Source organism: Malaclemys terrapin, chromosome 2 (assembly GCF_027887155.1).
Source record: "Malaclemys terrapin pileata isolate rMalTer1 chromosome 2, rMalTer1.hap1, whole genome shotgun sequence".
Classification (NCBI taxonomy): Eukaryota; Metazoa; Chordata; order Testudines; family Emydidae; genus Malaclemys; species Malaclemys terrapin.
In genome coordinates, this window is record NC_071506.1 from 60,530,127 (window position 1) to 60,543,907 (window position 13,781).

Below are 13,781 nucleotides of genomic sequence, written 5' to 3' on the forward strand. Positions count from 1 at the left end.
CCCCCCTACAGCGGAATACGTACTAACGCAGCCCAACGTGCGCCAGCCTAAAACCCTAATTCCTCCCAGTGCAGGATGCCCCCCGCCCATCCAAGGCACTCCCACCCAGGCCCAAGATTGATGCATCTACAGAGCCACATCGGCTGTGACCGCCCCCCCAGGCTGTTCTGTCCCCCAACATAGAGCCCCCCCCATTACCCACAGACAGGGCTTAAATTCTCATAGAGCATTTCCTGAGCCCCCATGCCTCCTCCTCCCCCACATGCTATGAAAACTATGAGGAGGGCAGGACTTGAAAATGTTTATCAGCGCTCCACTCGGGCCAGCTTCCGCTGAATTTAAGCCCTGCCCACAGAGGTATTCCCACCCTGGCCTTAGACACCCCGTCCTATGTTTCATGTGCCACATGCTGTGTAACAACATTGGAGGATTCCATGTTTCTACAAACTGAACTGGCTCTTTATTAAGAAAACTAGTTATAGGGATGCTGCAACTGGTGCCTGCATTCCAGCCCCTTGCACAGACTGACCTGGTGCTTCCTCCAAACTCTTCCCACCTGAACCTGTGCTCCTTCCAAATTTTATGCTGATTTGTTATCTTTCCTTTTAACAATTTTTTTTCCTGGACCAACCTCTACAAAAGAGCCAACTGGAGCACAGGACAATGCATGGTTGGCTGCAATGTCACTACTACCACCATCACCACCCCATGTCCCTTATTTACACCAAGGGAGATTGTTATGAAAACTTTACAAAAAAGGTAGGCAGGCCAGCAGCAGCCTTCTTTAGTAGCAGTAACTCCTAGTATTACTGCTAACAATGTCATTCTAAGTATTTTTCCTGTATAGATTTGTCCTTTATCTAGGAAAATGTTAAGAAGCAAGCTACAGCAACCAACTGGATCAAATCCCCTCCCCCCCCCCCCATATTCTTACAAAACAACCAAAACACCATACTCAAAGATGCAATTCCCTTTTCTAGGGCCAGTCTCCAAATTGGTCTTGAGTATTTGAAATTCAGATTTTAAATCAATGAAAACTTCTTGGGAGTTAGAGGGCAGCACTCAGGCTTCAGTAAGGAGTGCACAATGGTTTGTGTGTTCTGCTAAAGCTTGCTATTTCATAAGACTTTGCACTTTATATAGTGCATTACACTTTGCATTCAGTCTATGAATTAGTTTTAAAACCTATAATGAAATCCTGGTGTAGGCAGAGTAACTTTCGGTTTTAGATAAAGAAGTGTAAAAGCAGGAAAAATTGATTTACTATTAGGTTCAGCCATACATGATGGATACTCAGAAAACTCCTGTTCTGCAGTTACAGATTTTCTCTTTTGAGACTGAACTGAAGGGCTATATAGTTTGACATTTCACCGCTTGGAAAAAATCCTTAAACTGGCACATTCCTCTTCTTGGTAAAGCAGTGATATCACACCCTATTTAAAATTAGAAAGTTTAGGATACAAATAGCCAAGGAGATAATCTTTGCAAAGCCAACACCTCATAGAAAACATTTTATTGAAAAGAGGACGATGGAGGCTGAAATTAGCAGAATTATATCCCTTTCATTCCCTCTCCTTTTACTACTACTTCAGTTAGCTAGCAGAGGTACATGAGCAGACAGACACCTTGTGTCAATTCTTCAGTGTTTCATCAGTGTTAATCATTGTGCAGGTGACATACAAAGGATTATTGCTTCAAGTGAGAAATTCACTTTGGTTTAACCTTCTGAGAATTTTCAACTGACATAGCATTCTAGGTATATTATTACTTTTTACTTACAGGTGTCCTATTAGAAATGCTACTTTCCCTGATCTTCACAAGGGATTCTATTCCACTGCAACAAGATCTGTAGCTTAATGTTTATCTTAATTACTTGGATTTTGTTTTGTTAGCTATGACAGACAAGTTGCATTTTTATGATCAGAGAAACTTCACTGCTTAAATTTTTTTTTTTAAATTTCTTTCAAGGAGTTAAGATCTCATGGTGATCCAGTTAAAGGCACTGAAATGCATTGTGAAAAGTGTGCACCCACACTTACCAAGTGACAGACAAACCTGTTATTTACAACCAAAGTAAATCACAAAATATTATTACTGCTATAAGTAAGTCACATTAAAACTGGAGCCAACTTTCAGGATGTATTGTGTTTAAAAAAACCCAAACGAGTTGATCAATATTAGCATTTTGGTTATATGTGCATATCATAAGAGGCACACACTGTGTACTCTCTCTCTTCACATTCTTAAAAGTAATCAAAAGATAGTTTAATAGTTAGGAAAAATAACTATCAAGCGAAGATTTAAGAGCTGATACATTAGAATATAGAAAGACAAGAAACTATGAATTCTGATACAGTTCATTTAGAATATAAATTAGTATTCCAGATACACACGAAATAATCCTAACTTTTGGCACCATCTCCTCTCTATAGGGTCATAGCAAGACTGCCTTTAAAAGTAGCAATGATTATTGCCCTCCAACTCTTTGGAAAAATGGAATTTTAATGCAAAATAATTTTAGTGCAGTTGCAATTCAGATATTTCTTCATCAGAAAAGAACATTATAGACAATGTATTTAGTAGTGTTACCAAATATTTTGGGCTAGTTTGTGCTACCCTTACTCGCTTTGAGTAGTGCTTTATTTCTCAAATAATCCAGTGGAAATTGAAAGGAATACTTCAGAAGGTATTTACGAAGAGGAGTAAGGATGGCAATTTGATCCTAAATGAGCAACTTTTCAGTGTGCAGATCCTTAAAGTATGTACTTATTCTTCAATGAGGAATTAAATTTTAGAGTAAGTGCTGTAAAGTAATGAACTTATATTTCAAAAGGTGATATAACAGGGGAAACATTTATCTTTTTTTAAACAATGATATACAAAAGACAATTGCATAGTTACAATTCAAGCACAAAGTCACTGTAAATAGTTACAAAGGCATTTATAAATGTGCTAAGTTTGCTGCTGCTGAAAGACAACCAAATCCTGGATAGGTATTAATGTAAACCTGGAGAAAAAACCAGTCAGTGTGTTTGCTTAAAAACAGATATTGTAAAGGAACAGCTTTTAGAGATCTTCATTTTAAAAATATTTTTATGCAGCAGGTATAACAGTTTAAATCCCAAAGAAAGCCATCTGAAATGCCCAATTTCCTCATATACAGCAGAAAATGTTTGTTCATTGGTTTCAACCCTACATATAAAATGAGGCACTAGTTACACATATTCTGGACTATTTCACACTCATGTTTCAGTCCATCTTCAGACTTGTACTTGTGCAGCACTTGTTGGCTCCTAGCCTCCTAGGGAAACAAGTCTTCAGAAGGTGGTGCATAAGAAAATCCAACAAATGCATCATCTGCCTCCAGCACACTGGCATTTACAATGTTATAACCAGAGGAAATGCAAACTGAATAAGGAACCATTTCTTCCGTAAAAGCTGCATCAAAATTCCTTATATCATCTGGGCCAACCTAAGAATGAGATACACAAACCAGCATTAATCATATTAATATGGCATTTGTATTTTTAAATGCTTTTGTCTGTTAAATATTTTTCATTTTAGTAAAATTGAAAGTTGTCTACGTTATGAAGTTCTCCCTTTCATAAAGAGAGCAGTTAAGTAAATCCCATCACTCTGCCTGAAAACAGCTTTTGAAGCGTTTTTTTATGGGGTGTAATTCAGGCCAAAAGATCAAAGTGTCAGTAAATTTACCAAATCCACATATACTGTGCAGTACTTCCAGAAGGAAAAAGACAAAGAAGTGCTGCTTAAGAGATGGTGAAAAGAGATACAAAAACAAGAAACCAACACCTCCTTTTTCTTCTATTCACCCTCCTTCCTAGTCATGCATTCTCCTTTTTAAATTTTTTTTAAAAAATCACTCTTCATTTTCCTGTTTTTCTCCCCTGTTTTTCTCCCCATTTTCTCTTTCTGCCCCTTTTCTTTACACAGGTTTGTACTGTATTAGTATTTTTCTAAGAGAATTTGAGCTCAACTATCTGTATGTCAACTGGCAGCTCTCCTGGAATCAGTTTAGTGACTGACAAACATGGATTCCACTAGTGACAACAACTGCAGTATGACAATAACTACACAAAAATGGTACCTTTTGCACCTCTTAGTGGGGCCTCAAATTTAAAAAACGCAACTTAGAGGAGTGTTCCCTCACTACCTAAGCACACATAATGCATCAAACCCTATTGGGTAGGAGCTGCCCATCACCCAAACAGTTGGAGATGTAGGGGGAAAGAAAGATCTCCCCTTCCCAGTAGTCAGGGTGGAAAATGGGAGAACAAAAGGTGGAGAAAGGTCTCAGAGAGCTGTAAAACAAGTCATAGTGCAGTATTCTGACCCTGTGCCATGACATGCAAGTCACGAAAGCACAACTTTATCACATTCTGATCCAACACTATGACAAAAGCACAATGCAATGTCAGGATGGCATGCTGCTGATCTCATTCAATAACAAAAATGGCTCTCTAGCTCTTCTAATTTAAGAACCATTGCTCTAAACAGTTCAGAAACGGTCACCAACACTGTTTGAGAGGTACTGGGGTTGCCATTCTCTGCAACATTTAGATAGACGTTCTCACCCCATAGATTCTGCCCCACTACATGAAGAGATTCGGGACATATAACCTAAATATACAGATTGCACCTACCACATTAGGATTAAATGGTGGTGGAATCTTCTTTTGGAGAAGATCAGCCCAGCTGAGAGATTCAAAGAAAGGATGCCTTTGAATTTCAAGCTGCAACAGTGAGCAAAGATAAACTTGGTTATTTCCATGATATACCCTACAGCACTTGAATACAATGTTGTTTCAGAGATCCTTCCAGCATGCTAGAGTAAAAGAGTTTCTTGGATTTGGTGCAGGAACCAGCAGGGGTGAAAGTAAGGCGGTATGGGCCAGTACAGCATACCGGTAAAAAGCGGCAGCTGGTACCAGCCCGTACAGCTGACTTTAAAGCCCTGCCGTGGCAGCACTTTAATGTCATTGCCCCTTTTCCCGCCCCTGCGTTCTCCCTCCCCCCAGGTCGCTGCTGCCGGAGGTGGGGGGAGGGTGGGGGAAAAGGAGCAGCTGCCCAGGGCTGGCGATTTAAATGGGCCTGGGGCTCCGGCTGCCGCTGCCACAGCAGCAGCCCCAGGCCCTTTAAATCACCACTGGAGCCTCAGGCAGTGCGGGCCAGGCAGCGCAGATAGGCTGGCTGGGGGACACTGACCCCCAGCCCCGCCTCTTCTGCCCGAGGCCCTGCCCCTTCCGGGGGAATGGGGGAGCTCAAAGCCAGCCTCCATACCAGTAAGAGTTCAATTTTACTTTCACCCCTGGTAATAATAAAGTTCAAGCCCATTATTTGTTTTACAATTTGTATTAAAAGGTATGGCTGGAGTGGCTTAACATTTCTGAGAAGGCTGGCCAGTACATTTTATTTTCTGCTTAAATCGATGTCTTAACCAAAACCTGGTTTCAAGAAGGTTTTTCAAGTAGTATTTATGTTCATGTTCCTGCTCCAAGCTAACAAAACTTACTAATATGAGCACTGTTCCAGATGGAACGCCTCCAGGAAATCAGCGGTATGTTTTCTGTTTATGTCTATAGTAAACAGTTATGTCCTCCCAAACATAACTGCCTTTCATTTACTGTGTGCTGCAAAAAATGTAAATTGTACTGTAGCAATCTAACAGAACTTTTAAGTTTGTGTATGACTAGATCAACACATTACAGAACATTAATAAGACTCTAAGCCTAAATACATCAATCGGGTAAAACTGCAAGATCATTTGATATCCTGCCTGCACAATTCTATGACAACTTCTCTATGCATCTTTACACAAACTTAAGGAACACTGTCAAAATATTATTTGATAGAAGTTTGCAAAACACTAGCCATTATTTGTAAAGCCATTTTGGAAGCCTGAAAAAATAGTTGTTTCCTTGCCTTTTTCTTATTTGACAAATAGCATTTTTCTCACCATTGAAGCTGACTTTACCAAAAAAGAGTAGCTCTTTTTGTTTTGGTAACTTCCTTGTTTGAGTACTAGCATCATCAATTATATCAGCACAGCTCAGGGAATATGATGTTAGGAAATGTGTTTCCTTTGCTGGCAGGTATTGCAGCAATCAAGCTCAAACCATTGTAAGTTCTGCATAATAAATGTGTCTTCCCCTGCCCTTCAGGTTTTTGGTGACAACTAGGGTATTTTGTTTTAAAGTTGATATTCAGCATTCAACGGACATTCTCTACCTGTTTCTTACAAATAATGTTGAATTGTGGCCTTAAATTTGACAATGTCCCTTTAATAAATTAGTGCCCGATTAATTCATTGCCAGGAAATTACATACAAAGTCTTCTCTTGCTCCAAGTCTCTTTTGCCTGTCTTTCTCCAAGAGTTCTTCCAGAATAGACCAGGCTGTAAGACTGACTCCTGGGCGCACATATAGAGGTTTGTGAAGAATATTTTCATACATCTCAGCAACATCACGGCAGTAAAACGGAGGCTGAACAAAAACAAAATGAAGAATTGAAATGGGGCTTTGAAACGGTACTGTTCAATAAAAACTTTTTTCAAATGTGAGAGTAAACTGTTCCATCAGAAATGCCAATGATTAGCAGTGAAAAATAGTTTCACCTAGTGGCAGTCTGATTTCAGATAGAAATTCAATTTTTTAACCAGAATTCTTCCCTCCCCGCAAAAAAACCCCAACTCCACACTTCTTCATGAATGGACCAATTCCTTTATCCTCACATAGCACATGCAATGACACCAGGATTGCATTCCTCTGTTAGCGCTTTCCTGCATCTCCTGTTCTCTGCCCAGGTGCGCTCACATTCATTGGTAGCTGTAGAAGTTATCCACATTTAAAAATCTTACTGAATGTGAGCAAAAGAGCATGAGTGGTTGAACAAACTTTTGCATGTTTTCCCAGGTGAAGTAAGGAAATTCATTTGCATGTGAGGAGGGAATGTCGTTTGTGAAACACAAAACAAGCTGTTTTTAAGGAGGTTACAAGAAATAAACCCTAGCTTAAGCGTGGAAAGATTTGTTTTTTACTGCTGTATTAAGAAGTAATCTGGGGGAAATTGGAAATGTTAGGGTTAAAAATCCTTTGCTAATGTCTTTGGTACCACTTTTGGCTGGTAGTACTTTACTTTTATAGGGCAGCACCACTGCTGCTTCAATAGACTCTTGCATTTATGCTGGGTTAAATCTGCTTGACTCCACTGGATAAGAATTATTAATGTCACATCAGTTTGGAGAGCAGAATTTGAGACATCAAAACAAAATTCAAGAGACAAAACTAAATAGTAAGTTAGAAAGTTACAAAACAAGTTATTCATCAGTTAAAGTGTGTTATAACCGTTTTGAAAAGTTATATATTATTAACTATAGTATTCAAGTAAAAAGTTTGAAAGGAAAAAGATAAAATACTTACCAACCCATAAAGCATTTCATATAGAACCGCACCAAGGCACCACCAGTCTACTGTGTTGTCATAGGGCTGTTTTCTGATCACTTCTGGGGCAAGGTACTAAAGAAAAAAAAAGTTAGGCTGGTTATATTCAAATCTAGCCTTTATCCAAGCAACTATTTTACAATACATCTTTAGGAAAGTTACTGTATAGATTACTAAAGATTTCTCTTGTCCTTTAACAAACTCGGTAAATCTCTCTGACATCCAGCCGATTGTTTAAATGGACAGCTGTTGTTTCCCAGCTCAAGTTATCCTTTATACCCATTGACAATTTGCCAAATTACTGTGCCATCTCTAATCTGACAATTCTTTCAAGTTTCAGGGAAAGGTCACTGCACTGTAGCTTCACAGACAACTAAGCAGCAGCTGAAGCCACAGTGTGGGAATCTGCAAAGGAACAGTTTCCCTCTGCCAATGGCATCTCTTTCTCAAGGGCAAGTTGTTCATTAACCAATCCTGTTGCCCCCCCTTGAATACTGAATGAGGGGTTTAAAAAGTGGGAAATAAAGTGGAAGCATCTCATTCTGCTTCAAACCAAGAAAATGTTTCTTACTCCTCCCTACTGTTACGGCATAATCACATGATCTATATTTTAAGTTTCAATGAGGCTTCAGACGAATAAATCATCAATTGTGAAAATCCAGAGATTTTTTTTTGTCACAAATTAGTCAGGGGACACAGATTTGAAGGACACATTCCATACCATGGTTTGCCATCCTTTTACATCAATTACTGGATGGCAACAAGACACTACCAGGTTTCTAGGTGCCTCACAAAAAAGTTTATTCAGGATTTAGGTACTCATATGGTTCCCAGCACCATAATAGCTAAGTAGATACATCTGGTACAGAATCTCCTAGGCCCACCAGGCTATTCTGTACAGATACACAGTTATTTAGAATTTTGACGATATGGCTGGATCATTCTTGTTCTCACAGCCCTGACCTGCAATGCTTTTGCTCCTTCAGTCCTTGCCTCTCCTCCCTCTTAAGCAGAGATTGCCGATTGTACTTTATAGTCAGTTACGTGATATGGACAAATATAGGGACCAGAGGGAGATCATACTAGACACAGGTACCGTTGTAACGAGTGGAGTTTAAATATTAAGCTAGATCATTAAACTTTTAGCAGCTCATGAATGATCTGAATCCAAGTCTCAGAGTATTCAGACTGGTACACAACCCACAACGCTCAAACTCAGTAAAAGGTTTTTATAAACTGGGGCCTCGGGCCATAGTGTTTCAGTCCTCTTGTGTATGTCCAATATGTATTACACCAAATGTGTTAAAAAACTTGCTCTTAGGACAAGTCAAAGTTTTTTCTTTGCAATCCATTTCACAATTGGTCATAACAAATGTTTAACCACCAGTGCTCTATATTTTGGCATTCAAATTTTCCAACGAAGTTCGATAGACACATTGTTTCTCTTCAGGTTTGATTACTATATGTTTTATTTTATGGACTCGTAGATAGATTACAACTCACATAAATTGCGGCCACAAGAGTTTTCACTGACAGACATTTCACCATTTGTACAATCCTTGTCAACTACAAAACTTCTAATTCATGCAAGATTATCTATCTGTCCATCAACTTTGAAAACTACCAACACTCCCCACCCACCACCCCAAAAAATGAAACCCTCTCCCCCAGTTTGTTGTGGCAATTTGCTTGTGCTGGCTAAAACTCAAGGAAATTAGCTTACTTCTGGTGTCCCACAAAAGGTTGCGGTGGTGTCCGAGATAGCAATCCCTTCTTTACAGAGTCCAAAATCTGTTAAGACTACATGTCCCTGTAGAGAAAAAACAAAAACAAAACAGATCTTACTGAAAATAAAATCAATTTGTGACTGTATCATAACATTTTGCATTTACACAACGGTAAGTGTTCATGTAAAGAGACAATTTTGGACATCTGATAGGATATGCTTACCAGTGAGTCTAAGAGAATGTTTTCTGGTTTCAAATCCCTATTAAAAACAAAGTCTTATATTAATCCTCCTATGAGTGTAATCAAAAGATGAAGAGAGAGAGTTTTATACTAATAAGTAGTCACTTATTTTTTAAAAATTGAGTCAGACCTCTCTTTAAAAAAACAAATAAATGGTAAGCTTAAAGTCATAAGTCCACGTGTAACTAGGTTGAATAAAAACAGCAAATGCAGCTTTTCTTGATTTGCTACATTTATCTTAATGCAGAACAAAAGTAAGTTTTAGGAAATGGTTACCTGTATACAATATTTATGGAGTGCAAGTAGCCCAATGCACTGGCTATTTCAGCAGCATAAAATCTGGCTCTCTGTTCAGGAAAGGAGCGTTCTCTTTGTAAATGAAAGAACAGCTGTAAATATACAAAGATGCAAATGATAAGACAAACTGGCATAAAAATATCAAAATTACAAAATGCAATCCTTTGCAATAACAAGCAAGTCACTTTCAGTTAGCTTTTTTATGACAAGCTAGCAGAACTGTGAAACAAATTAATTTTTTTCCTTTTACATAGCCATTTATATCCTTCCTTTAGCCACGTCTTTAATTTTCTCACTTGTGTAACCCCAGTGGTACTTAGAGTTAATAGACAGGAATACAGGATGTTTCCCAGAAAGCCAAGTCCAGCCAATACAAATTTACTCCTGAGGGCATTCTGCACCAAAAAATTAAAAATTCTGCACACAATATTTTAAAATTCTGCAAATTTTATTTGTCAAATAAATGTGGAGGCTCCAGCATGGCATTGGGGAGCACAGGCCACTGGCTGCACAGAGATGGAAGATTACTGTGCAGCTCCCTCCTCCCTTTCCTCCAGGACACGGACTCAGCGGTGAGGCTGCACCCGACCCTGACACAGCGCAAGGACCAGGCCAGGTGCACCAGGTGGGGGTAGGCAGGCTCAATAAGGCAGGATCCAAGTGCGGAGGGGCTTAGTGTCAGGGGATCCAGGTGTGGGTTGAGAGGGTTCTGTGTGGGACAATCTGGGTGTGGGCTTCTCAGTGGGGGGATCCAGGTGTGGTGGGGCATCTGGATGCACAAGGGCTTGTTGGGGGGTTCTGGGTGCAATGGTAATGGGACTCTGCAGGGGGGTCCAGGTGAAAGTGGTTGGGGCTCAGAAGGGGTGTATGTGGGGGACATAGAGCTTGTCAGGGGGGTCTGGGTGTGGGGAGCTCAGTGGGGGGGTCCAGGAAGGCTGGGGGAGTGGGGCAGGGATCCAGGTGCAGCTGGTTGGGGCTCAGTAGGGTGGGGATCCAAGTGCAGGTGGTTTGTTGGGGTGGTTCAGGTGCTGGAGGAGCGGGGCTTGTCAGGGGAGTTCTGGGTGCAGGGGGAGTGAGCCTCGGCATGACAGTCTGGGTATGAGGGGGTATGGATGCACGGGGGTTGGGTGGATGGGGGAGCAGCTCCCTGTATAGTGATCATCCCTCCCCCTGCAGCTGAAGAGTGATGGGTGCAGGAAACAGGGGTGGAGGGAGTTTGCAGAACTTCCTACAGCCGGGGGAGAAATCTTGGGGTGGATCTGACACAGCCTCAGATGCTGTGCAGGGGAAGAAGTCCTGTCCTCCCCAGCCCAGCCAGGACTAGCAGCTGAACCCAGCACAGGGTAGGAGCCAGCAGCTGGGTCTTCCCCAGTCCCCCCACTTCTCCACAATGATTTACCTCTCTGCTGGCTGTCCTAGGCACCCAAAAAACTTACTGCTGGGGAGGAATGCATGACCACTCATGGGTTTCCTTTGCTTCCCCATCAAAAAGTCATTTTTCTGCAGGGAAGCAAAGAAATCTGTGGGGAACATAAATGCTGTGCGTGCACAGTGGCGCAGCATTCCCCCAGCAGTACAAATTATTACACTGATGACAAAGGCAAGCTGGGGAGTAACTTATAGTCAGATCTCTAGCCTTTTCTATTTTAGAAGATAACAAATAGCATAATACTAACTAACTTGACAACTGCCTATGTGCAGAGCACTTCAATACAAGTACTTGCATAACAGTCTAATAAGATTACATTCTATTCTGAGACCACTTGGAGGAGTTTTATATTATGAGGATACATTCTTCAATCCTACAAGTTACTTGGTGCAAGTGGACCCCACGGGCTCACAGTCTTCAGCTGATATATACGTGGGTGTAGGAATCTACTGACATGGAGTTACTTGTAGGGGTGGAGACTACCTTGCCATGCACAGAACTGAAAAGTTTGCTATAGAAAAAGACAGTTAACTTTTCTGTAACTGGTGTTCTTCGAGATGTGTTTCTCATGTCCATTCCATATTTGGTGTGTGTGCTCACCACATGAATCGGTGCCAGGAGTTTTTCCCTCAGCAGTTTCCACAGGGGACCAGCTCTGAGGCCCTCTGGAGTGGCACCCACATGGCTCAGTATAAGGGGCGCCACCGGCTCCCCACACCCTCAGTTCCTTCTTGCTGGAAACTCAGACAGAGGGGAAGGACGACGGGTTGTGGAATGGACACGAGCAACACATCTCGAAGAACAACAGTTATGGAAATGGTAACGGTCTTTTCTTCTTTGAGTGCTTGCTCATGTCCATTCCATATCAGGTGATTCCAAAGCAGTACCGCTGGAGCAGGGTAGGAGTTCCAGGATGTGTAGATTGCAACACAGGTCTGCTGAACCAGCATCATCTCTGGCCTGCTGAGTGATGGCATAATGAGCAGTAAACGTGCGAACAGAGGAGCACGTTGCAGCTCTACAGATGTCCTGGATAAGGATGTGTGCCAGAAAGGCCGCCAAAGATGCCTGCGCTCTCGTCGAGTGGGCTCTGACAATCGGCAGCAGCGGAACCCCCACCAGGTCATAACAGGTCCTAGGCACAAGGTAATCCAATTAGAAATCCTCTGCAAGGACACCAGGTGACCTTTCATTCTATCCACTGTAGCGATGAAGAGTTGAGTCAATTTTCAGAAAGGCTTGGCCTGTTCTAAGTAGAAAGCCAAGGCCCTCCAGATATCCAGGACGTGAAGACACCTCTCCTCACTGGTTTTGTGTGTTTTGGGACAGAAGACTGTGAGAAAGATGTCCTAGTTCATACGGAAGTTGGAGACCACCTTTGGCAGGAAGGCTGGGTGGGGATGTAACTTTACCTTATCTTTGTAGAAGACGGTGTACGGAGGTTCTGAGGTCAAGGCTTTAATTTCAGAGATCCATCTTGCCAACGTCACCGCCACCAGGAACATGACTTTCCATGACAGATGGGAAAGGAAGTAGGAACCCAGCGGCTCAAAGGGCAGGCCGGTGAGCCTAGAGAAGACCAAGTTAAGATCCCACTGCGGGACAGGAGTCCGTACCTGCAGGAAGAGTCTCTTGAGCCCTCTGAAGAATCTGACCATCATGTCATGGGAAAACACAGTTTGTCCTTGGATCCACAGGTGAAAAGCGGAGATGGCCACTAGATGAACTCTAATGGAAGAGTGTGCCAGGCCCTGGTTCCTTAATGGAGCAGGTAGTCCAGGACAGCCTGTATGGAAGAACATGAGGGAGAGATGCCATGTTCGGATGCCCACCGGGAAAACCTCATCCACTTGGCCAGGTAAGTCAGTCTAGTTGAGGGCTTCCTACTAACTATGTATAACTATTTTATAGGATTTTAGAGTTTGCAAGAACAGAGAAAGAATCAATTCTAGCTGAAGCAGCAGACATTCCAGCACCGTCACTGGCTGCAAGAAGGAAGTGAGGGTGAGGGGAGCCGTCAGCACCCCTTATACCACGCCATGCGGGCACCAGAGCCGGTCCTCTATGGAAACTGCTGAGTGAAAAAACTTCCGGCACCAGTGCATGTGGCGAGCACCCACACCTAATATGGAATGGACATGAGCAAGCACTCAAAGAATATTTTCTTTCTAAAGTCATCTTGTGACGCATAGCTAGAAAGGGTTAAACATCCTGCAAAATAAATAACCCTCAAAAGATAAGTGGGGAGATAATGTTTGTGTATTTCCATATGTATGAGTAAGGTCCACAATGTAATCAACAGTCCCTGTCTATGCTTTATTCTGATAATTCAGAGATCAAAAAAACATCCGATCATTTAAATGAATTGTAAACACGGGATATCTCTGTATTCATCTCTCTTTGAAATGTATGGAGAATGGTGGAGGAACAAGCAAACGGCCTTATGTTAATTCATACAGCTAAGTACTGGTTATGGACCTCCTTCAAAGTCATCCCAATTACCTTTTGTTCCCTGAGGAACTCCCAACTTGTCAAAGATGACATGAAATAGTATAAAAGATCCTTGGGGCTTGATTCTGTCATCTCAGATCTGTTTAGGCTTCATCAGGGGAAGTTTGAGTCGCAAG

General features: G+C 41.7%; 1 protein-coding gene across 5 annotated transcripts in view; it reads right to left on the reverse strand.

The window, feature by feature from the left end:
• Window positions 1-1,496: 1,496 nt before the first annotated feature.
• The window catches only part of SGK3 (serum/glucocorticoid regulated kinase family member 3), a 79,920-nt gene continuing 67,635 nt past the window's right edge, over window positions 1,497-13,781 (reverse strand). For all 5 annotated transcript variants that reach the window (XM_054019298.1, XM_054019303.1, XM_054019301.1 and 2 more), the window contains 7 exons: window positions 9,705-9,817; window positions 9,411-9,447; window positions 9,184-9,270; window positions 7,440-7,535; window positions 6,348-6,503; window positions 4,665-4,754; window positions 1,497-3,472 (listed from right to left, as the gene is read on the reverse strand). In XM_054019298.1, the coding sequence (XP_053875273.1) occupies window positions 3,302-3,472; window positions 4,665-4,754; window positions 6,348-6,503; window positions 7,440-7,535; window positions 9,184-9,270; window positions 9,411-9,447; window positions 9,705-9,817 (750 nt within the window). In that variant the 3' untranslated portion in view covers window positions 1,497-3,301. The remainder of the gene's footprint in view (window positions 3,473-4,664; window positions 4,755-6,347; window positions 6,504-7,439; window positions 7,536-9,183; window positions 9,271-9,410; window positions 9,448-9,704; window positions 9,818-13,781) is intronic.